We start from the raw sequence: 26,590 nt of genomic DNA, 5'->3' as shown, positions 1-26,590 counted from the left end.
TACGGCAGATCAAGTATTACTTATGGAACAGATTCATGTGACTTTTATATATCAACAGAAAGAAGCAGACCGGAAAAGAGTAGGTACTCAGCAGAGGCCCTAAAGCGGCCTATACCTTTCTCTACCCCCAATATGCTGACTAGTCAACTTATCCAGCCGTTTGCGCTGAAGCACGAACACCTCTAGAACCCAACATAAGTTATCTAACACCATCGGTTGTATGACTCAATTTGATAAAATACAACTGCATTTAATTTTTGAAAGCGAAATACTCTAGCTAAGGGACACTAAGATAGCACTACCCTTAAGGGACAAGGCGATCCTTCTAGAAGACCCCTTCCAAAGATTGGAACAACTGCTGATAGCAGTGCTTAAGGAAATTTCTCCTACCAAGCACTCCGACGCTGCGATTGACAAGCTACGTTTAACACGTGAAACAGATGCGAAAGGAGATATACAGCCAGCAGCAGAAGGTATCAGAGCTACACCTAGAGATCCATTGAATGAGGGCGACAGGCCCTATGGGCACAGCAGTGTTGTACCGGAAAAGACAGATGACAATTTGACCTGCAGTACGGTAACGGAGATATCTCACTATCATCAACTTACCACACTGCTGCCGCATTGCTGCCTTGGAGTATCCATGAGTCCAAAGTACACATAGTGTGTGAGACAGACACAAAGGGCGATGTGCAGTCCACGACCGAGGGTGACAGATTTGAACCTAGAGATCCACTGAAGGATGGTGACAAGCTATACGGGCAGAGCAGTAACTTATCGGAAAAGACTGCTGACCCTTTAATCAGCCGGAAGGAAACAGAAATATCTCAGGATCTACAGCCTAATATACTATTATCACATAGTCACCAAAAAGTGATGAGATCCCTCGGACCATGGTTGCAGAATTGGAGCTACATGGGTACTCAATGTTGTGGTATGCTGCCTGTCCTTGATGTACAGAATTGCCTTTTCCCTATCGATGCATGCCTATCTTTCTATGTGACAAGAGCTCCTAAAGTCGGAGTCGGCTGATCACAGCCTTACTCGCATCTGCCTCATAGAGGGGACAGATCGGAGTGGGATTGATTGCTGCCCAGTTCTGTGAGTTATCCTCTAGCATATAGGCGAACACCATACTACAAAGTGCTGCAAAACATACATCCTACGCCCTTATAAAAGTCTGGGGGAAGCAATAACTAATCGTTTGGATACAGTTAATCAGCTATAAGGACTGCTACTTAGAAATGTTAAGTCGACTCTTTGTAGCAGGACTGTGAACTGTTTGTTGTGTGCGTGTCTGATACCCACTGCCCTTCAATATAACTACCCTTATGAGGACTATTGAGCCTGATGTTTAGGGATAATATATGTTTGTTCTGGTTGACTTCATGTACTGTGCATTATGTCACAATTTGGCATTAGCTAATAGGTCCCTGATTAATAACAGTGATTACCCAAATTCTCAGATCCCACTAGAAGGGATCAAATATGGAGCTGACTTTACTTTGTATTTGTTTAATCTGGATTTACTGATGCCCTGTTCCTGTTTCCTGTATTATGAATGTGTTTAATAGAGGCTACCCCTTTTAGCCTGTGTGTTAGGTATTTTGCATGTTAGAGCTTATAGTTTTAAATGTTTTACATCTTAGATTATTCTATATGGGAGATCCCCAACCTTTTTACACTTTAATAAGGCATGGTATCCTTATCATCTATCCCCTTTTGTATGTCTTGATAGGGTTAATTAAAATGTACACCTGCTTGCTTTGTCTTGTTGTCTGCCACCGAGATAGCGGGACATTCTGCTAGTAATGTATACACCAATCTTCGAGTTGGACTTTATTCTGCTACTAGCCATATGGGTTAATAATACTTTAACAGTCTTTAGATACGGACTCCCTGGTCTTATATTAACTGCCTAAGTGTTCAGGGGATGACATAATAGATTATCACATAGACAACTATGATTATATACCCTAGAAGCTTATGGACTCTATATCATTTTTAAAATAGTTAGCCCAACTTGATTTCAGGAACAGCATATGCTCATCTTCCTCTATATGTCCTGTTAATTTTCAAGAGTTCTGCAACACTGAATAATCGTTATTGTCTGGAAAACCCAAGTTTATCCTAAAGCTACTACACAATGTAAGATGGTACAAAAATCTAAATAGGTGGCCAGTCTCTAAAATAATATTTTATGATTTAAAACACAATTTCCCTCTATTGAGCAGTTACATTGATCTATGCCCTTTGCTAATTTTAGCTATTTATTCAAAGTTTATTACTATTATATTACTGCTGATGGTGTTGGTTTTGTTTCATTCTAGTTCATATTTATTTCATTTATATACGGTATATACAGGGAGTGCAGAATTATTAGGCAAATGAGTATTTTGACCACATCATCCTCTTTATGCATGTTGTCTTACTCCAAGCTGTATAGGCTTGAAAGCCTACTACCAATTAAGCATATTAGGTGATGTGCATCTCTGTAATGAGAAGGGGTGTGGTCTAATGACATCAACACCCTATATCAGGTGTGCATAATTATTAGGCAACTTCCTTTCCTTTGGCAAAATGGGTCAAAAGAAGGACTTGACAGGCTCAGAAAAGTCACAAATAGTGAGATATCTTGCAGAGGGATGCAGCACTCTTAAAATTGCAAAGCTTCTGAAGCGTGATCATCGAACAATCAAGCGCTTCATTCAAAATAGTCAACAGGGTCGCAAGAAGCGTGTGGAAAAACCAAGGCGCTAAATAACTGCCCATGAACTGAGAAAAGTCAAGCGTGCAGCTGCCAAGATGCCACTTGCCACCAGTTTGGCCATATTTCAGAGCTGCAACATCACTGGAGTGCCCAAAAGCACAAGGTGTGCAATACTCAGAGACATGGCCAAGGTAAGAAAGGCTGAAAGACGACCACCACTGAACAAGACACACAAGCTGAAACATCAAGACTGGGCCAAGAAATATCTCAAGACTGATTTTTCTAAGGTTTTATGGACTGATGAAATGAGAGTGAGTCTTGATGGGCCAGATGGATGGGCCCGTGGCTGGATTGGTAAAGGGCAGAGAGCTCCAGTCCGACTCAGAGGCCAGCAAGGTGGAGGTGGAGTACTGGTTTGGGCTGGTATCATCAAAGATGAGCTTGTGGGGCCTTTTCGGGTTGAGGATGGAGTCAAGCTCAACTCCCAGTCCTACTGCCAGTTTCTGGAAGACACCTTCTTCAAGCAGTGGTACAGGAAGAAGTCTGCATCCTTCAAGAAAAACATGATTTTCATGCAGGACAATGCTCCGTCACACGCGTCCAAGTACTCCACAGCGTGGCTGGCAAGAAAGGGTATAAAAGAAGAAAATGTAATGACATGGCCTCCTTGTTCACCTGATCTGAACCCCATTGAGAACCTGTGGTCCATCATCAAATGTGAGATTTACAAGGAGGGAAAACAATACACCTCTGAACAGTGTCTGGGAGGCTGTGGTTGCTGCTGCATGCAATGTTGATGGTGAACAGATCAAAACACTGACAGAATCCATGGATGGCAGGCTTTTGAGTGATCTTGCAAAGAAAGGTGGCTATATTGGTCACTGATTTGTTTTTGTTTTGTTTTTGAATGTCAGAAATGTATACTTGTGAATGTTGAGATGTTATATTGGTTTCACTGGTAAAAATAAATAATTGAAATGGGTATATATTTGTTTTTTGTTAAGTTGCCTAATAATTATGCACAGTAATAGTCACCTGCACACACAGATATCCCCCTAAAATAGCTAAAACTAAAAACAAACTAAAAACTACTTCCAAAAATATTCAGCTTTGATATTAATGAGTTTTTTGGGTTCATTGAGAACATGGTTGTTGTTCAATAATAAAATTAATCCTCAAAAATACAACTTGCCTAATAATTCTGCACTCCCTGTATATAGTTCCCAAGGGTCCAAAAGTGGCCCTGTATATTCAATAGCCACTGAGTGACCCCTATAATCCCCCCCTTCTTACTCTATTTTAAGAGTCCAAGAGAGGCCATTGTTCATCTTAAGGGGAACAAGTATTTCATAAGCCTTGATATTTAAATTTGGGGGTCACTCTTCTTATTTTTTCATTATTTTAAAATATAAATAAAAAAGAGGATGCTATAGCTAATAAGTGCCTAATAGTGATTATATTTCCTTGCAATATGGTGTATGTAATTTAACATATACTGTAAGATTTACTTGAATGCTGGCATCACTTGTTGATACTTCTTACAATGTAATAGGATGCTAATGGCTTCTTGTAAAGTATGATATTTACTTGTCTTGCACTTTATATCTGGAAATCTGTAAGTTATATCCTCAATAAAAATATTTAAAAAAATATAAATATGCAGACAAAATTTTAAAACAAAATGCTCTGGACCTATAGTGCTCTGCTGAACTTTAACTATGTGGGTAACCTTTTTGCGTTGTTAAACACATAGCATTACAGCATCGCTTTAACTAAACAGCCCAACCTATTTGAGCACAGGTGTCTCAAAACACCTCAGTCATTGATTAGTCATTTGTTCTAAGAAAATAATATCTCCAATTCCTGGCTTAAAGGGAAATAGTGCCAGATTACAAGTGGAGCACTAAATATTGCTTTTTGTGAAAGCGATATTTGCGCTCCACTGATTAACTCTCAAGAGCATGCTTCCATAGACTCCAATCGGAGCCTTGTTCTCATGCCGTGAGCACAGCAAAGGGGGTAAGTCGCACAGTGATTGGCAGCAAATATAAATATATATGTATATAAATAGTTCAGGAACAAAAGATGCACTCTCAGGAATTTCACTCAAAAAAGTGTCAGCTTTATTAGATGACGTTTCAGAGACTAACAGTCTCTTTCATCAGATGAAAGTGAATAAAATACAAGAAAACATTACAATATATAGTGTGCAAAACAGTGCTAATTAAACACATACCCTCCTCTCAGAATTCGCGCCATAGAACGTTGTGGAATGCATCTATGCGTTCCATGCTTACGGAAAACTGGATGTCTAAACTGAAGTCACTTCCGGTTTTGCCGATTTTAACAAAATATACCTCATTTACCACAAACATGGTTTAAAACACAAATTGTTGTCATCCTCTGATAATCAGCCAATTGGTTAACAAAAGTAAACTGCAAGAATGTGCAAAAATTAAATACAAATACTTATTACGCTCTCTGTCCAATGTGTTGTCATGACAACCAGTGTATACAATTAAATACAATTTAGTAACATGTTTACACTAGGATCGATATATGATCCAGATCACATACACTGCGTGTAAGTTTTAATTGTTAAAAACAATAAATAATTTATCAAAAGAATTTCATTGGATGTAAAATCCCAACATTATTAAGAGGACATTCAACCATTTTTTTTATTTCATGCTTCAGATAGAGCATACAATTTTAAACACATTTCTAGTTTAGTTCTATTATTAGCTTTGCTTAATTCTTTTGGTATCCTTTGTTGAAGGAGCAGCAATGCACTACTGGAAGCTACCTGAAAACATCTGGTGAGCCAATGACAAGAGACATATATGCAACCACCAATCACCAGCAATCTGCTCCCAGCAGTGCATTGCTTCTGCTGAGCCTACCTGGGTATGCCAAAGGATACTAAGGCAACAACACAAGTTAAATAATAGAATTAAATTGGAAAGTTGCTAAATCTGAATCATGAAATTTTAATGGTGGTTGTACTGTCCCTTTAATTTCCCTTGGTTGTGAATTTTCTCCCAGTGAATTGTGTTCATGCAGAGCCTCTTTACTCAATATTTTAGAATAAAGTATAAATGTGTGTATAATTATGTATGAAGTTGTCTGAGTCATGTTTTTACTTCAAACTCATTTTGAAATCACAGGCTATAGACATTACCAAGCCTATTACAGCGGTCTAGAAATACGTTAACAACATATGGTGCATTCTACATTATTTTTATGTCTAAACCATAGCTATTTAGGAAGTGACACTGAATAGGAGTGGATACTATTTCCCGGCATCTGCTATTCAGACATGTTAATTAAAGTAGTCATTTCTTACTTTAGTAAGTTCTGTGGTTACTCACTGGTTTTGAGACTTCTTTCTTTGGGAAATTAAAGTTGCTGGAACATTTTTTTCTTAAACATATGTTGGATTATTTTTCCCATTACATACGGTAAAACTAAGGGCCAGATTACAAGTGGAGCCCTAACAGTTACTCGCAAGCAAAAAAGGGTTTATCGTGGCAGTTTGCGTGCGTTGGATTTTTCACTCAAATTACAAGTTCAAAGTAAACATGATCGGTGGAGCACAATTGAAGTTAACGCTTGCCAGGATAATGCGCCATCAGAGTTCTGGTTAACTGTTTTGTGAAACAAAAATAAGTTTCACAAAACACGTTAAAAATACATTACAAAGTATAGTTACACTCATAATAACAGCATCTAATAAAACTTAAAAAAATTGCACCTCAAAGATATGAGGTCTCAGGTGTTAAAAAAAAAAAAGGTTGCAAAGGACTTTAACATAAGAGATACATACATAATGTGTCTAAATATGTATATGTATATATGTATATACAGTATATATATATATATATATATATATATATAGAGAGAGAGAGAGAGAGAGAGAGAGAGAGAGAGAGAGAGAGAAAGCACTACAAGATAATAGTAAGTTAAAGGGACACTCAGGGTCGGCTCCAGAATGAATGAAATGGGGGGGCATTTATTTTTCACGAGGGGGCACGCATTTACAAAGCATGTATGAGAGTCAAAATAAGAGCAGACCTACATATTTTGCATTAAAACCATTAAACTTGAGACCCCCAGTGCAATAGCTCCTTAAAAACAATTCACCCCTTAATCACCATTATCCAAATCCCTTAAACTCATTCTCAAATCTCAATAATGTCCCCTAAACAGCCATGCACCCCAAACCCCCAAATATAATTAACCCCTTTGTATGCAATAGCAGTGAGGATACTAGGTTTTCAGGTACTGGTCATTTTGTAGATTAGATTTAGCTATACCTGTTTCGCAATAACTAACGGATATAAGGCTACTTAATACAACCTATGTACTGTGAACCTATAAGAATATGATTGTATCTTATATATATAAGTCTGTAAATGGCTACCGCTTCTATCAATGCCTCAAAAGTGCACTGTGATCTTAGGCCCGGCCTAAGATCACAGTGCACTTTTGAGGCGTCGATAGAAACCGGTAGCAATTTATAGACTTATATTTATATGATACAATAATTTTCTTGTTATGGTCTATTGTTTAAGAAAATGAGTAACTCACGATAGTTAGGTAAAATGAATAGGGTTAAAGACAAGACCAAAAAGTCTCTAACTTCCAATTCCAAATAAGAGGTTAAGACACGGAGCTCTTGCAGATGCGTGATGCGACCTTACAGTTTGGCAGCTTTCTCCGCTCCCAGCATGCAGCATTACATAACAATTCATTATTTTATTTATTATTTTTAAAGCATATGATTATATCAATATTTTTTGAGGGGGCACAGCATTCTATTTGGGTGGGCATTGCCCCCCAAAGCCCCCCCTTGGAGCCGACCCTGGGGACACTGAACCCAAATTTTTTCTTTTGTGATTCAGATATAGCATGCAATTTTAAGCAACTTTCTAATTTACTCCTATTATCAATTTTTCTTCGTTCTCTTGCTATCTTTATTTGAAAAAGAAGGCATCTAAGTTTTTTTTTGGTTCAGAACTCTGGATAGCACTTTTTTATCTGTGGATGAATTTATCCACCAATCAGCAAGAACAACCCAGGTTGTTCATAAACAATGGGCCGGCATCTAAACTTACGTTCTTACATTTCAAATAAAGATAGCATGAGAATGAAGAAAATTTGATAATAGGAGTAAATTAGAAAGTTGTTTAAAACATCATGCTCATCTGAATCACGAAAGAAAAATTTTTGGGTTCAGTGTCCCTTTAACCATATATGAAACAGTGCTTTGTTATACACTGTTTCTAGTGCACGGTAGTGGTAACAAAATATAATATAGAGACAAAAGACAACAGACCACTATATCCAGCGTCAGGTTATTTACTTATCAAATCTGAAAAGCATAAATCTGAAAAGCATCTGCAGCAAGCAGAACAATTTTATGACACATTTATTTACATCAGTGAATACATCAAAAAAGCTACCTTATTTCAGGAGGTAAAATACAATGTTGAAAAAATGCTATCCCAAACTATGGAAATAGAGGTCAAAGAATTAGAAAAAGACCAGGCGCTAATTTAAATGGCCCAATTTTGGAGAATTTTCTGAAAAAAATGGGATGACTTTGCTTCAAACTGTTCAACAAACTGGATGAATTTGATGATTGAAGAGAACAAATTAAGACTTAATAAATTTCAAGATGAATTAATTACAATTAAAAAAGATATTGAAGTATGGAAAGGACAGGATGAATATGAAAAACGTCTAAACTTAACTAAAATTAAATTGAGAAAAATACAGGACTCAATTAAATTAAGGAAAAAGAGAAAATACCAAAGAGACTGGGCTGATTATCAGGAAAATAAAATCTATGATTATGCATTAAAGTGAAGGTAAAGTTTCACGTATTACACTTTTCCCCCTTTAAATACTATTAAAATAAATGGGAGTTTAAGTCATCAAAATTTTACAATCGCTATATTTATTGATTTATTACCGTTTCGTGATCCGATTCCGAACACTTTTAAAACAACCCGTTTTTTGTGGGGTTTTTTCATAAGCCCGGTCACGTTTTTTGACTATCCAATTGAAACACTGGCCATTAGGCGGCCGTCATATTACGTCACCGCCTTATTCTATATATGCGCATGCGTGGCCTTTACTTCCTTTCCTTTCTTCTTACTGCTCGTTCCAGTTTAGCGCAATCACTTTTTTGATTTCTTGTCTATTTATAAGTATTGACGCCTGCGCTTTAGGTCTAAGATTTTTTCTGTCACGCAGGTGCAAATCGAATGTTCGGCGTATGCTGCGCATGCGCAAGTGAGCCGTCAACCGGGAACGCGCTTTTGAAGTACGTACAGAGCGGGTGGGACTGCTCTGTATGTAATATAGTGAAAAATCAGGAAATGAAAGGAGGGAGGAGCTAAGAATGACAGAGACTGTAAATATAAACGGTTAAAAATGCAATAATATATATACAATTATGGGAAAAAAATTAGTGATCAGAGTATATACTAGATGACTAATAGAATACAGGCTACAAAAAGGCAAAACTTTACCTTCACTTTAAAGGGACATGAAACCCAAATTGTTTCTTTCGCGATTTAGAAAGAGCATGTCATTTTAAACAACTTTCTAATTTACTTCTATTATCTCATTTGCTTCATTCTCTTGATATCACTTGCTGAAAAGCATATCTAGATATGCTCAGTAGCTGCTGATTGGTTGCTGCACATAGAGGCCTTGTGTGATTGGCTCACACATGTGCATTGCTATTTCTTCAACAAAGGATATCTAAAGAATTGAGCAAATTAGATAATAGAAGTAAATTGGAAAGTTGTTTAAAATTACATGCCCTTTAAGTACGTTAACTTCTGCCTTAGACCAAATTTGCTGAATCATCCTTCTTTTGTGAAGGACACAATTGATGTCTTGAAAAATATAGATGGCATTGCCACCAATTCCAAAAGAACTACTTGCTATTTCTGCTTTTTAAATAAAGATAGCAAGAGAACGAAGAAAACTGATAATAGGAGTAAATTAGAAAGTTGCTTAAAATTGCATGCTCTTTTTAAATCATGAAAGAAAAAATGTGGGTTTAGTGTCCCTTTAAGGAGGAAGCGAATGCCTTAAAAGAAAGATTTAAGGATAGAGGTTACTCTCAGAAATGTCTTAAAAATGCTTTTGATAAATGTAAAAATGTAAATAGAGAAACCCTTCTGTACAAAGATAAACAAACAGCTAAATCCTCTGAGGGGCCGCTATAAGATTTATCAGTACATATAATAACTGGTGGCAGGATCTTTGTTTAATCCTAAAAAAACACTGGCATATCCTATTAGCAGACCCTTCTATTGCCGGCTTTGTAGGTAAATCTCCTCTAATGACCCCGACAAGGGCTCCGAATTTAAAGGATTAACTGGTACATAGCCAATTGTCTAATAAGAAAGACAGTAACTGGTTGACCAGTAAAACAAAGAGAGATGGCAACTTTAAATGTACGCATTGTTCAGTGTGCAACTATATGACTACAGGGAATAGTTTTACAGACAAATGTGTCAAATATCACAGAATACAGGGCCATATAAATTGTAGGAGTGAAGGTATTATATATATGATTTACTGTGACTGCCCAATGTATTACACAGGTAAATCATATAGAGAACTAAAAGAAAGAATAAAGGAGCACAAGCGAGACATCAAAAATAAATGTATCAAATATAGTAGTGATTGCTGCTTAGGTAAAGCTCATTTCAGGGTAAAATCAATATTCATTAAAATTACGGTGGAGATAAAAGTCTGAGATTAAAATCCTCCATGTCTCAAAAGTATATTAATATAAATTGTTGCATAGGAAACTTTATTATTATCAGGTATTTGTAGAAACTAGCACATCTAGGCAAGTATCCCCGTTTTCTTTTACCCAGTAACACTCCATATACACTGTTACGAATGCACAAGAGGATTCTGGGTAAGATATGCAAATTAGATATCCATCATCTCAGATTTTTTGCTTCATACTGTGTTAACACACAGTGATTCCCTAATAGGGAGAATGCAGCAAGACAGAAATCACCACTAGACAGCCTGTTTTGTTCTTGTTAGAACTCTTCAGTAGCGGATAGATTTCTGACTGCTGGGTAAAAGCAAGCGGGGATACTTGCCTAGATGTGCTAGTTTCCTATGCAACAATTTATATTGATATATATATATATATATATATATATATATATGTATGGATATATATTGTACCAAAAATCCATAATATATATGTAGATATATGTATTTATAAATAGAACATGTTCTGCTATGTGAAGAACATTGAAATGTAAAATATTAATATTTTCATGTTGGGTTAGTGCAATTGAGCCTATGAGATCGGACTTGTGCACGAGTAGGGTGATTGTTTCCCTTTTTTCTCTCCATTGACTTATATGTGTGAATATGTTAACTCCCGCGCAATATTCTATGTTCGACTTTTTATGCACGTCGGTTAGCGCGCAAGCAGAAATCTTTTAGTTTTAACTTGTACTACAAGTGCTACCCGACGTACGCAAAAAAACGTCTTCTAGCTGGAGCTTTAAATACTGCACCACTTGTAATCTGGCCCTAAGTCAGTAATGTTCAAAAATAATAAAAAAAGTGCTCAGGACCCATTGGGCTAGATTACAATTGGAGCGCAAAATATCGGTTTTGCAAAATCGATATTTGCACTCCACTGAGTAATACCAGAGCACGCAAATGTGCACTGGTATTGCATGTTACCCATAATGCTAACGCGACCTTCCATTCTGATTGCTGGGAAGCATTTAGCTCACAAGAGCGTGCTTCAGAGTCAGACACGGCTGAGCGCAGTGAAGGGGGTAAGTCATGCAGCAATGGGCAGCAGATTATAAATATACAGTATATGTATATGAATATATACATATATATTTGTGTTAATATGTATATATACACATATTAACACACACATATATATACATATATATCTACTGGGAACACACAGTTCCCATAGACCGCAATGTAAAGGCACCCCACTCCCGCCAACTTTAGCCCCCGAAAACTGCTAAGTGCAGTTACTTTATTAAAAATAAAGACTCTTCTATCTTTATTTTTTAATAAAGTACATTACACTTGAATTTGGGGGGCATTTGGGGCACATTTATGGCACATGATCTGATCTCTGGTTAATTTTATAAGCACTAATTACTACCGGGAGCTCAGAGTAGCAATAACCAGCCACACTTACCCAGTAACACTCCATATACACTGTTACCAATGCACAAGAGGATTCTGGGTAAGATATGCAAATTAGATATCCATCATCTCAGATTTTTTGCTTCATACTGTGTTAACACACAGTGATTCCCTAATAGGGAGAATGGCAGATATCTGTAGGAGCAGAAGAAAAAGAGAGGCGCCTTATGGGACAGTATCGTGGTGTCGCTAAGGTGCAAGAAAGAACGAACAGCACACACAGATGGCAAGGTACTCACAAGTGAGATGGCATATGCGTATGCCAAACTAGACAGGACGGAACCTTAGTCGTCCGCCAGACGGTCCAATGGGAAGATGGCTCTAGCACTCCAACGGTCCAATCCGCAACGGCGGAAGTATACAAACGTCAGAGACCCACAACGTCTGTGGGGAGATTAGTGACTCAGAGTCCTAGGTGTAAAAGGCAGGATACCGCACCAAACATAAATTCAGAATGATGGTCAGCAAAGAGCGGGGGTATCATAAGAGAAATTTTATTTAAAAAGGTTATTATTAAAACTGTTTAAAATACTAATAATACGTCGAAACAGCAACGCGTTTCTCGACCTTCCGGTCGTTTCATCAGGCTGATATTCGGTTTGAAAACCCCGCTCTATTAAACATAATGATCAACCAATCATAGACCGGTCTGTTATCCACACCCATCGTAGAGCCAATCATAAATTGTGATTGGTATCTATAGTAACAGTTGCACCTGCTCTGTAATCAGAGATGAAGAATGTGAAGACAACAATACCGACTGTGATCAGTGTACACAATAGACTTAGATTACATACAATAACCACAAAATGGGTGGTAAACACAGTGTCAGAAACCAGTTTAAATCACTATTATCAGATGGTACTAAAAATTGACAGTTATTGCTAGCATAAAAAAGTGTTTAACTAAAAAATAAAACAAGGTTGTGTCTGTATTTCTCATGTGTACAAATTTACAATAGAAAATTAAAAAATATATGATGTAGACCGCCAGACATATAGAGGCAATATTGTTACACCATCTGTAAGTTTATGATGATCGCAATAAATTCTCGATCATACGGCGTGAATAAATTAATATTCATAGACATGTTGGTAATGTAATAGTATTTTTAAAAAAGGACCATGTGTTCTGATAGATGGATATAATAAATTGGTGTCCATATATGTTGATGGTGTAATGTATTCTAACAAATAAATTTAATAAATTGGTATCCATAGGTATGTTATTGGTGTGATAGCCTCTACATATTTAAAGGGCCCATGTGTTCTGACAGATAAATATCAGTGTGTAATCAAATATAAATCGTCTTATGTCTAAAACTGAATATGGTTAACTTAATAGAAATTCTTAATGGTTCAACTAGTTCTATCTAATTGGTCCGAGACCATAGACGTCTACTCCAATAGGGACAAATAATTAATAGTGTAAAACCTACATCAGACTCAGGCAGAGGGACTAGAGGATCAGACCTTTATGAAAAGGCAGCCAGATCGACACATAAATTGAGACCATCAGGATGCATGCTTTTCAGCAGATGGATCCAATAAGTCTCCCTCTGTCTGAGCCTAAAAAAACGATTATAAAGATGGGATTTAGGGATGAATTCTATGGGATTGATAGAATAGCAGTTCAAATCTCCCCTATGTACATCGTTACAATGTCTTGATACACTATGGAGTCTATAATTATTCTTCATATTCCGATGGTGTTCGGACCATCTGGTACTAAGGTATCTACAAGTACGCCCTACGTATTGTACCCCACAGACACATGTTAGTAGATATACTACATAAGAGGAAGCACAAGATGCACGGCCAATGATGGTATAGGATTTGTGGGTGATACTAGACCTGAAAGTTTTCTGCCGATCACCAATGAAAATACACATCTTACAACGGGCTCGTCTGCATTTAAAAGACCCATGTTGTAAAGTATTTCTGTTACTACCCGAAAAGGACTGTCTATGTTTGACAATCTTACTCGGAGCCAACATTGTTTTAAGGGTCGGCGCCCTTCTATAGACTATTCTAGGTTTGTCATCCAAAATTCTTTTCAAAATGGGGTCTTTAAGTAGTATTTGCCAATGACGTGTGACAATCTCTCTAATTAGATTATGGTTAGAGTTAAATTGGGTAATGAACAACGGATCTTTATGAAAGGTACTGTTATTTGTAGGTTCTAATCGAGCATTAGGCCCAGTAAAATACAACTCCCTATTATCATTTTTGGCTCTCAAGAAGCCATTTTCGATGATAGAGTTAGGGTAATGTTTCTCCCTAAAGCGTTCCTTTAAGGTGAGACTTTGGGTTTCGTAGTCAGCCATGGAACTACAATTTCGGCGCACTCTTTTGAACTGGCCATACGGGACGTTCAATTTCCACGGGTGATAATGACAGCTCTTGAAGTCAAGATAGCTGTTACAATCTACTGCCTTAAAGTGGGTAGTGCTAGTCACTTGACCCTCGGTAAAACAGAGATTAAGATCTAGGTACACTATTGATTGCCTCTCAATGGTACTAGTAAACACCAGACCTCTATTATTGGTGTTTAGATGTTCAACAAAAGATTCAGCAGTGGAGGGTTCACCCCTCCAGATAAAGATAAGGTCATCTATATATCTGCCATAATATACCAGGTTCGCCCCGTATGCTGAATCGTAGATGTAACATTGTTCAAAAGAACCCATGAACAGGTTCGCATAACTCGGGGCGAACCTGGTACCCATGGCCGTGCCCTTTGTTTGAATATAGAATTCATCTTGAAAGACAAAATAGTTATGTCTCAAGATGAAAGCAATAAGATCTAGAAGAAACTCTCTTTGGGTCTGTGGTAAGTAAATATCTTGTTCCAGATATTCAGAGATTGCCTGTAGGCCCATGTCGTGGGGAATGTTGGAATATAGGGCCTGAACATCACAGGTGACCCAAATCATATCGGATGTAATGCTGTATGATTCCAGTTTTTTAAGGAGATCAGCTGAATCACGAATGTAAGATTCTAGACCTAAGACATACTTCTGTAAGAAGTAGTCAACATATGATGAGACATTGTCAGTAAGATTGCCAATCCCTGCTATTATGGGTCTTCCTGGGGGGCATAGACGGTTCTTGTGGACCTTAGGGAGGTGGTAATAAAAGGCCAGATTGGGTTCGGTCGGGATCAAATAGTTTTTCTCTTTTTTCAGGAGTATGCCTTTATCAAAGGCTGAGTTTATAATTTGTTTTAATATGGCTTTAAACTCCACGGTGGGATCTGAGTGCAATTTTTTGTAATAAGAGGTATCATGTAGGATTTTCCTGGCTTCCAATAGGTAGTCAGTTCGATCCTGAAGGACCACTCCACCGCCCTTATCGGCCTGTCTTATTACCAAAGATTTATTGTTTTTAAGGTTATTCAATGCACGTTTTTCAATGGGATATAAATTATCTTTATTTGGGATCTTTTTTGATATTTTCTCAAAATCATCGTTCACTAATTGTCTAAATATCTCAATGTGTGAATTATTGTTGAGTTGAGGCGTAAAATTAGATTTATTTTTGAAGGGTGTATGTATATAACCATCACATAAATGATCTATCAAGGTCTCTGGGTCATATGTAGGAATTATTTCATGTCTAAGCCTATCATCCATGGAATTGGTGAGAATTGGCCTCATTGTGTCATTTTTCAAAGTTTTTTCCGCAAAGTATTTCTGCATGGATAATTTTTGCGTAAATTGGTTTAGATCGACAAAGAGTGAGAACGTATTATGTTTGTTGGTAGGACAATATGAGAGACCTTTGCCCAGGACCCGTATCTCATCATTTGTCAGGTTATGTGAGGATAGATTATAGATACCCTTTTTTAGGGTCTGTAATCGTGCCTCTTTGGTGGCTGTGCCTCTTCCTCTGTGTCCTCGTTTCCGTGAGGTCTTTTGCCTTTTTGTGGGGCCGTGAGGGAGATCACAGGTTCTAAATAACTGGATATTGTTTTCTGTTTCCATGCTGGTGGTCTGGGGCCTGATTCTAAAAAATGAGATGAATTATTGGAGGATGGTCCTGCCTGATCATAACATGGGCCTGGATTAGAACTAGGGAGGCGAGTTGATTCAGCCCTATATTGATCATTATTTGTATTCATTTGTGATCTATTGTTAGGGAACCGACGACCATTCTCATTGTTGGCCCTTGGGCTATCATAAGTGTGATGGTCATTCATACTGGATATTTTTCTGTGGGACCCTGTATCTTGGTTTCGCAAAAAATGGCCTCTAGATTTATCGTGGCTGTTAGAAGGGTGATATTCACCATTATAGTTATGATAATGATTCCTCGAATCATTTGACTTAGTGTTCTTAAATGCATCATTTTGAGTATAAGGTCTAGAATGACGATAATCATAAGAATGATTTCTAGTACCTGAGTAATCATTGTAATTCTGTCTGTTGGAGGGATAAGTCCGATTTGGGAATTCCCTTTTATCATGTTGGTACACATGTCTGGGGGAATCTTGATGATAATTATTTCCTCTCTCAAAGCCCTCATGAGGTCTAGGAGAGTTATAATGATAGATATTTCTTCTATCAGAACCCTCATGGTGTCTAGGGGGGTAGTAGTACTTAGGGCCGTTATAGGAGCTTCCACCATTTTCCCTATAGTGATGGGAATTATAGGCCGAAGGCTTAAAATTATTCCTATTTTGATGTTGGGCAGTATTCTTGTTTCTATCTTTCTTTTTCGAGTAGTTGACTACTGTCCAATCGAAATTCGAATTGTTATGATCCCCTGTTATGGGGGTTTTAAGGTAATCTGCATTTTGTTGAGTGTCTGAATCCAGACCCGACTGCGGGTAAGTTGGATCAGGCTTCTTATCTTTATTTTTATTGTAAGTATATACTTGGCCTTTCTGATAGTCATCATCATCTCTCAACAATTTTCTATTTTTGATAGCCATCAATTCTTTTTGGAAGCATTCTGTTTTTTCCAAAACCATAGAATTCAATTCATCATATAATGTCGAGTTTTTAAATTTTTCCAAACTGATTTGAATGGAATTAATTTCTAATAGGGAGAATGCAGGAAGACAGAAATCACCACTAGACAGCCTGTTTTGTTCTTGTTAGAACTCTTCAGTAGCGGATAGATTTCTGATTGCTGGGTAAAAGCAAGCGGGGATACTTGCCTAGATGTGCTAGTTTCCTATGCAACAATTTATATATATATATATATATATATATATATATATATATTTATTTATATTTATTTATATATATATATATATATATATATATATATATATACAGTGGGGCAAAAAAGTATTTAGTCTGCAACCAATTGTGCAAGTTCTCCCACTTAAGAAGATGAGAGAGGCCTGTAATTTTCACCATAAGTATACCTCAACTATGAGAGACAAAATGTGGAAACAAATCCAGACAATCTCATTGTCTGATTTGGAAATAATTTATTTGCAAATTATGGTGGAAAAAAAGTATTTGGTCACCTACAAACAAGCAAGATTTCTGGCTCTCACAGACCGTTATCTTCTTCTTTAAGAGGCTCCTCTGTCCTCCTCTCATTACCTGTATTAATGGCACCTGTTTGAACTTGTTATCAGTATAAAAGACACCTGTCCACAACCTCCAACAGTCACACTCCAAACTCCACTATGGTGAAAGAGCTGTTGAAGGACACCAGAAACAAAATTGTAGACCTGCACCAGGCTGGGAAGACTGAATCTGAAATAGGCAAGCAGCTTGGTGTGAAGAAATCAACTGGGAGCAATAATTAGAAAATGGAAGACATACAAGACCATTGATAATCTTCCTCGATCTGGGGCTCCACGCAAGATCTCACCCTGTGGGGTCAAAATGATTACAAGAACGGTGAGCAAACATCCCAGAACCACATGGGGGGACCTAGTAAATGACCTGCAGAGTGCTGGGACCAATGTAACAAAGGCTACCATCAGTAACACACTACACCGCCAGGGACTCAGATCCTGCAGTGCCAGAAATGTCCCCCTGCTTAAGCCAGTACATGTCTGGGCCCGTCTGAAGTATGCTAAGAGCATTTGGATGATCCAGAAGCGGATTGGGAGAATGTCATATGGTCAGATGAAACCAAAGTAGAACTGTTTGGTAGAAACACAACTTGTCGTGTTTGGAGGAGAGAGAACACCATACCTACTGTGAAGCATGGGGGTGGCAATATCATACTTTGGGGCTGTTTCTCTTCAAAGGGAACAGGACGACTGATCCGTGTACATGAAAGAATGAATGGGGCCATGTATCGTGAGATTTTGATTGCAAACCTCCTTCCATCAGCAAGGGCATTGAAGATGAAACGTAGCTGGGTCTTTCAGCATGACAATGATCCCAAACACACTGCCTGGGCAGCGAAGCAGTGGCTTCGTAAGAACCATTTCAAGGTCCTGGAGTGGCCTAGCCAGTCTCCAGATTTCAACCCCATAGAAAACCTTTGGAGGGAGTTGAAAGTCCGTGTTGCCCAGCGACAGCCCCAAAACATCACTGCTCTATAGGAGATCTGCATGCAGGAATGGGCCAACATACCAGCAACAGTGTGTGACAACCTTGTTAAGACTTACAGAAAATGTTTGACCTCTGTCATTGCCAACAAAGGATATATAACAAAGTATTGAGATGAACTTTTGATATTGACCAAATACTTATTTTCCACCATAATTTGCAAATAAATTCTTTCCAAATCAGACAATGTGATTGTCTAGATTTGTTTCCACATTTTGTCTCCGATAGTTGAGGTATACCTATGATGAAAATTACAGGCCTCTCTCATCTTCTTAAGTGGTGGCTGACTAAATACTTTTTTCCCCCCACTGTATATATATATATATATATATATATATATGTATGGATATATATGGTACCAAAAATCCATCATATATATATAAATATATGTATTTATAAATAGAACATATTCTGCTATGTGAAGAACATTGAAATATAAAATATTGATATTTTCATGTCGGGTTAGTGCAATTGAGCCTATCAAGGCGTCAACCGCAAATATGCTGGAATTCTGCAGTGTATTTGTGGCGAGCCTGATTCCCCTTAGTTATCAAACCCTACAGACCAACAAAAGTAGAATTTTTTGACGTAACATATGATCCGCCGGACTCAGTCCGACACAGATCGATGCTTACGTCACTCCAGATGTTATCAAATAACTAGCAGGTACGCTCGCCACTTTTCTGGCCCAGCATACCTGGTTTTCAATCCGCCGCCCTGGAGGCAGCGGATGCCATAGGAATCAATGGGAGTCTGAAAGCAGCGAAAGCTCATGTTCGCTGCTGCCCGATATTCCATTGATTTCTATGGTAGTGTCTACACCTAACACCCTAACATGTACCCCGAGTCTAAACACCCCTAATCTGCCCCCCCTACACCGCCGCCACCTACATTAAATGTATTAACCCTTAAACCGCCGCTCCCGGAGGCCGCTGCAACAAAATGTGTTTAACCCCTAAACCGCTACTCCCAGAGCCCACCGCCACCTACATTATACAACCCCTAATCTGCCGCCCCCTATACCGCCGCCACCTACATAAAGTTATTAACCCCTAAACTTCCGCCACCTACATTATATTTATTAACCCCTAATCTGCCCCCCCTACACCTCAGCCACAATAATAAACATATTAACCCTTAAACCTAAGTCTAACCCTAAACCTAACACCCTCTAACTTAAATATAATTTAAATAAATCTAAATAAATATTCCAATAATTAACTAAATTATTCCTATTTAAAACTAAATACTTACCTATAAAATAAACCATAAGATAGCTACAATATAACTAATAGTTACAGTGTAGCTAGCTTAGGGATTATTTTTATTTTACAGACAACTTTGTATTTATTTTAACTAGGTACAATAGTTATTAAATAGTTATTAACTATTTAATAGCTACCTAGTTAAAATAAATACAAAAGTACCTGTAAAATAAAACCTAACCTAAGCTACAATTACACCTAACATTACACTATAATTAAATTAATTACCTAAATTAAAATAAATTAATTACAATTAAATAAAATTAACTAAAGTACAAAAAAACACACTAAATTACAGAAAATAATAAAATAATTACAAGAACTTTAAACTAATTACACCTAATCTAATCTACCTAATAAAATAAAAAAAGCCCCCCAAAATAAAAAAGCCCTACCCTATACTAAATTACATTAATAAATATAATGTAGATGGCGGTGGGCTCCGTGAGCGGCGGTTTAGGGTTTAAACAATTTATTTCGTTGCGGCGGGGTCCGGGAGCGGCAGGATAGGGGTTAATAACTTTATTTAGGTGGCGGCGGTATAGGGGGCGGCAGATTAGTGGTTAATATGTATAATGTAGGTGGCGGTGGGCTCCAGTAGCGGTGGTTTAGGGGTTAATAAATTTATTAGAGTTGCGGCGGGGTCTGTGAGCGGCGGTTTAGGGGTTAATAACTTTATTTAGTTGCGGGGGGCTCCGGGAGCGGCGGTATAGGGGGGTAAAACAGTATAGTATAGTGTGGGTGCTTAGTGACAGGGTAGCAAGAAAGCTGTGAAAAAGCCGAAGAGCAGCGTGATCAATGACTGTTAGTTAACAACAGTCCGCTGCTCATCGCCCCGTACTTGGTGCGCGGCTTTTTGACAGCTTTTTTGATAATTTTGGAGAGCGTATTTAGGTCCGCGGCAGCGATGTTAAGCGATCTTAGGCGAGTGTATTGGTGCCGTTGAATGCAGGTAAGTTGACAGGTTGATAAATAGAGGCCTATGAGATCGGACTTGTGCACGAGTAGGGTGATTTTTTCCACTTTTTTCTTCATTGACTTATATGTGTGAATATGTTAACTCACGCGCAATATTCTATGTCCGAATTTTTATGCACGTCGAGTTACCACGCAAGCGGAAACCTTTTAGTTTCAACTTGTACTACAAGTGCTACCCGATGTACGCAAAAAAAGTCTTCTAGCTGGAGCTTTAAATACTGCACAACTTGTAATCTGGCCCTAAGTCAGTAATGTTCACAAATAATAAAAAAGTGCTCAGGACACACTAGATTACAATTGGAGCGCAAAATATTGCTTTCGCAAAATCGATATTTCCACTCCACTGAGTAATACCAGAGCACACAAATGTGCACTGGTATAGCAAGTTACCCGTAATGCTAACACAACCTTTCTTTCTGATTGTTGGGAAGCATTTAGCTCACAAGAGCGTGCTTCAGAGTCAGACACGGCTGAGCGCAGCAAAGGGGGAAAGTCACGCAGCAATGGGCAGCAGATTATAAACATATATGTATACACACACACACACACACACACACATATATATATATATATATATATAGATATATATATATATATATATATATATATATATATATATATATATATATATATGCATATACATATATATTTACTGGGAACACACAGTTCCCATAGACCGCAATGTAAAGGCACCCCACTCCCGCCAACTTTAGCCCCCAAAAACTGCTAAGTGCCGTAACTTTATTAAAAATAAAGACTCTTCTATCTTTATTTTTTAATAAAGTACATTACACTTGAATTTGGGGGGCATTTGGGGCACATTTATGGCACATGATCTGATCTCTGGTTAATTTTATAACCACTAATTGCTACCGGGAGCTCGGGGTAGCAATAACCAGCCACACTGGTTATTTATCACGTCCCTGCAAATTTACCCGTTTGCGGGTACGCAATAAATTAGCGCTCTACTTGTAATGTAGCCCATTATGTCCCTAAACCTTCCTGATACCAGAGCAAGAAGGATAATGTGATAACAGAATTAAACTAGAAAATGTTTTTTTTTTTAAATTCTATTTATCTGAACTATGGAATTTTAATTTTGACATTCATGTCCTTTTAAGCCAAAAAGTGACAAAACAAAACCTCTTAGTATAGGATAATTTATTTTAATGTCTGAAGTGAATGTGAAATGAAGCATTATACTGACAATTTTATAATACCCTGGATTACTTCATGTTCTTGTATGTTGTTCCATTATAAAATTCACATTCAAGGTATTGCAACATTTTCACATTGTTTAGAATTAAAGTGTACTTGGAAATCGTTTAGAACATAAATTAAAATCATAGCACAAATAAACATTTAAAACTATGACCATCAGAATGTCATTTAAGGGACATGAAAAAAAAAAATATATTTTGTGATTCATACAGTTTTAAAAAACTTTCCAACTTACTTTTATTATCAGATTTGCTTAGTTATCTAAGCAATGTGGGTAGCGTGCGGCCCGTGCACATCTATGGAGCAGGAAAAAAGTGCTGCCATCTAGTGCTCTTGCAAATGTATAACATTCTTGCAAAACACGTGCACGCTCCTGAACTTACTTCCCTGCTTTTCAACAAAGGATACAAAGAGAATGTAGAAGGTTTGATAATAGAAGTAAATTGTAAAGTTGTTTAAAATGACATGCTCTATCTGTATCACAAAAGAGATATTTTGTGTTTCATGTCTCTTTAATGATAGCTATTATATTTTGACATTTTAAAAATGGTAATTATAAGATTATGTACATTTATGTGAAATTAAGTGCATTCATCATGAATTGATATTATTGGTTAGCTGAATAAAAACCCTGCATTCAAACACATTAGGCAATCATCATATATTAATTTTACATTGATAGAGTATATTTTGCTTTAGTGTAGGTGTGTGGAAAACCCCTTAACAAGCCTGAGACAAATCTGCTTCTTATAGTTTTAACATGATATTTACGTTTACCCAATCTCAGTATAAAATTAAATGAAATTTAAGAAAAAAAATACGATTTTCCCGCTATATCCTGTTTATAACAGGTGTGTCTTAACTAATTCAAATTGCCACACTTTTAATGGAATGTCAATAAAAAGGAAGCCAACAATTACCCACAATGAAAACAAATCTGTGTACCTTTTCATTTACTCTCAAAACCATTTCTTTTCTGCAGCATATTTCAAAACCTGATGGTCACATATAACTTTCCCAAAAAACTTCTTCTTAATATTATTATTACTATGATCTGTTATTTGTAGAGCACTGGTAAATTCTATAGCTTTGCATACATAAGTTCTCATATATACTTATTTACCTTCCTCATATATACTTATTTACCCTCCTCATATATACTTATTTACAATCCTCATATATACGTATTTATCCTCCTCATATATACTTATTTACCTTCTTCATATATACTTATTTACCTTCCTCATATATACTTATTTACAATCCTCATATATACTTATTTACCTTCCTCATATATACTTATTTATCCTCCTCATATGTACTTATTTACCTTCTTCATATATACTTATTTACCTTCCTCATATATACTTATTCACCTTCCTCATATATACTTATTTACAATCCTCATATATACTTATTTACAATCCTCATATATACTTATTTATCCTCCTCATATGTACTTATTTACCTTCTTCATATATACTTATTTACCTTCCTCATATATACTTATTTACCTTCCTCATATATACTTATTTACCCTCTTCATATATACTTATTTATCCTCCTCATATATACTTATTTACCTTCTTCATATATACTTATTTACAATCCTCATATATACTTATTTACCTTCCTCATATATACTTATTTACCTTCTTCATATATACTTATTTACCTTGCTCATATATACTTATTTACCTTCCTCATATATACTTATTTACAATCCTCATATATAATTATTTACCTTCCTCATATATACTTATTTACAATCCTCATATATACTTATTTACCTTCCTCATATATACTTATTTACCTTCCTCTTATATACTTATTTACAATCGTCATATATACTTATTTACCTTCTTCATATATACTTATTTACCTTCCTCATATATACTTATTTACCTTCCTCATATATACTTATTTACAATCCTCATATATACTTATTTACCTTCCTCATATATATTTATTTACCTTCCTCATATATACTTATTTACCTTCCTCATATATATTTATTTACCTTCCTCATATATACTTATTTACCTTCCTCATATATACTTATTTACAATCCTCATATATACTTATTTACAATCCTCATATATACTTATTTACATTCCTTCGTGCCTATCTAAAATTTCTCATTTAGGTTGTAACAGATGTTAACATGGTTGTGATCAGAAACGCACTTTCAACTATTCCTGGCGGATATATCCACTGATACCTCCATTATTAATGGATATGACACTTGTCTGGGGCTATCACCATGGCCAAAGCCAAACCAATTTCTTAAACAAACCATTAACATATCTGTCTACCTAGACATCATGATAAAGTGTTACTTCATATATTCAAAAGAAGTAGAACATTTTTTGTATTGTTATGGAACCAGCCCATAGCTTCCTACTATCTCACAGCTTAACTATGAAACACCTGATTTTATATAATAATTATGCTTGGTTTAATTGCAATTCATAAAAACCTTTGCTTTATTTTTTCTCTTCTCACCCCAACCCCCTTGTATTCTTTTTTATAGTGTATTCATTATTATGCAGAACTTTAAAGTAATTCAGTTTATACCAAAGATGTTTTGACAGTCATTATCGTTGTGCACGGTATTTGTACATTGATATGCTTTATCATGTATGCCGAAACAAAAGCAAGTTCTCTTAAAATACTTTAATAATGAAGTGGAATAAAACTGTCTTTTCAGGCCATTACATTTCAGTGGACACTTCCCATGGAAAAGTGGGAGAGAAAGCTGTGCTAGTGAGCCCTGACCTCCAGCCAGAAGAATGGAGTTGCCTGAGAATGGTTTACCAGATTGCTGGCTCAGAACTTCCATCTATACCTGGTAAACTGAATGTACTGGTCAGGCCTGAGGGAGAGAGCTTTGATTATTTGCTATGGTCATCTCAGGAGCATTCAGACAGCTGGCTCATATCAAGCATAGATTTGAGAAATACAACCAAAAAATACAAGGTAATTCTTATGCATGAACATATGTTTCACCATTATCAGAAAAATAATCCTTTTTCGTCACCACAAGCTAGTCTAAAGATATGCTGTATAACTTGAAAAGTAAAATGATTAATACTTCTACTGATGTAGCACTGTTGGTGTCTTCAGTATTTCTCAGATGTTCCAAGATATCTGTGTTCATGGAGCTTTTAGTTATACCTGTAAAGTGAACTTCAAACAATGCGCAGGTGATTATACAATATACATAGAGTTGCAATTGATAAATTGCTTGATATCATAAGTTTTCTGTATCTGATGCAAACAAGAGCATGCCTTACAGCAAAGGCTACCATGTTTAAAAAGACCAGGCTTTTTTTGTTATAGTTTGTTCAGTTTATTGAAGATCAAATCCAGACATATGTTGAATATTTAAATCTATATTATTCAAACATAACAACATTATAATGTGTAAACATATAAATAAATATGGATTTTTGTTAAAGGGACACTGTACTCAAAAATTTTCTTTCGTGATTCACATAGAGCATGCATTTTTCTTTTCAATATTGTTTATTAACCAACAAAGGCAGAAGTCATAACAGTTACAAGAATGATAAAAACAGAAAGAATTACTGTCTTCTGATATTTCAGACAATTTTAACAAGACTTATTGAATAACTTCAAACACAAAATCCTCCTCAAGGAAGGTTTACTATCATTGTAGTCTAAATCAAAGAAGAAATAATTATCTTGATTCGCCTTATGTTGGCATTTTCTTCCCCTTTTCTTCCCTTTCCCCCCTCCAATGTCCCCACCACAGAATTAAATTATAATTTATACAAAACAAAAAAAAAAGAAAAAAAAAAAAAAAGTTATTATATAAGGAAGGAGTGACCATCTCTCTCCCTGCTCCATCTACCATATGCCTAAAAGGACTAATTCAGAATTTTGAAATGGAAAAATCATATATTCCATTTCAGTTTCAGGCAGTGTTTTAATATATACAGACCATTTATCAAAAAAATTCCTTATGTCATTTTCATTGTCTATGTTTGTATCCTTTTGTTCCAGTAGGCACTGTTTTTTCAGACAGTTCTGAATTTCCGAGACACTGGGTACAGAACGCCTTTTCCATTTTTTGCATATTAAGTATCTGGTAGCTAAAATAGACATAGCTACCAGCTTATCATTAGGATGGTGTCTGTTTAAGTTGTCAATGCATAAAATAATCTGATATAAAGACAAAGTCACTGGGGGAATTTTCAACACCCTATTCAACCAATATTCTACCTTGCGCTACAAGTTTCTAATTTTTGGACAGGACCAGAACATATGTTCAAGGTCAGCTGCTGGAAATGAGCACTTAGGACATTTGTCAAAATCTAGGTTGTGTACCCTACGGCCCTTATCCGGAGTGAAGTATGCCCTGTGAGGCAATTTAATATGTGCTTCCCGCCAAGTAGCTGAGAGAGTTGTCCTTGCCACTTTCCTTATAGAGTGTTGAAAAATTTTTGAATCCACCATGTTCGGATCTGAAAGTGAGATCCATGTTGACACTAGCCTTGCGAAAGTTAAAGTTCCCCTGTGAATACCAAGTAGACGATAGCACAACGAAATAGACATCTGGTCAGTTCCCATAAGTTTAAACCAATTTTCCAAGTTACCCAGCTTCCAGCACCATCCTACTTCTCTAGT

General features: G+C 36.6%; 1 protein-coding gene across 1 annotated transcript in view; it reads left to right on the top strand.

The window, feature by feature from the left end:
- Nucleotides 1–26,590, top strand: part of MAMDC2 (MAM domain containing 2) — a 269,205-nt gene that overhangs the window by 119,636 nt on the left and 122,979 nt on the right. Inside the window, exon 3 of the mRNA XM_053702515.1 lies at nucleotides 24,648–24,916. Coding sequence (XP_053558490.1) covers nucleotides 24,648–24,916 — 269 coding nt within the window. The remainder of the gene's footprint in view (nucleotides 1–24,647; nucleotides 24,917–26,590) is intronic.

This window comes from Bombina bombina, chromosome 2 (assembly GCF_027579735.1).
Source record: "Bombina bombina isolate aBomBom1 chromosome 2, aBomBom1.pri, whole genome shotgun sequence".
In the NCBI taxonomy this organism is placed as follows: Eukaryota; Metazoa; Chordata; class Amphibia; order Anura; family Bombinatoridae; genus Bombina; species Bombina bombina.
The sequence above is the reverse complement of the archived record's forward strand: the minus strand, read 5'-3'. Positions and strand labels throughout refer to the sequence as shown.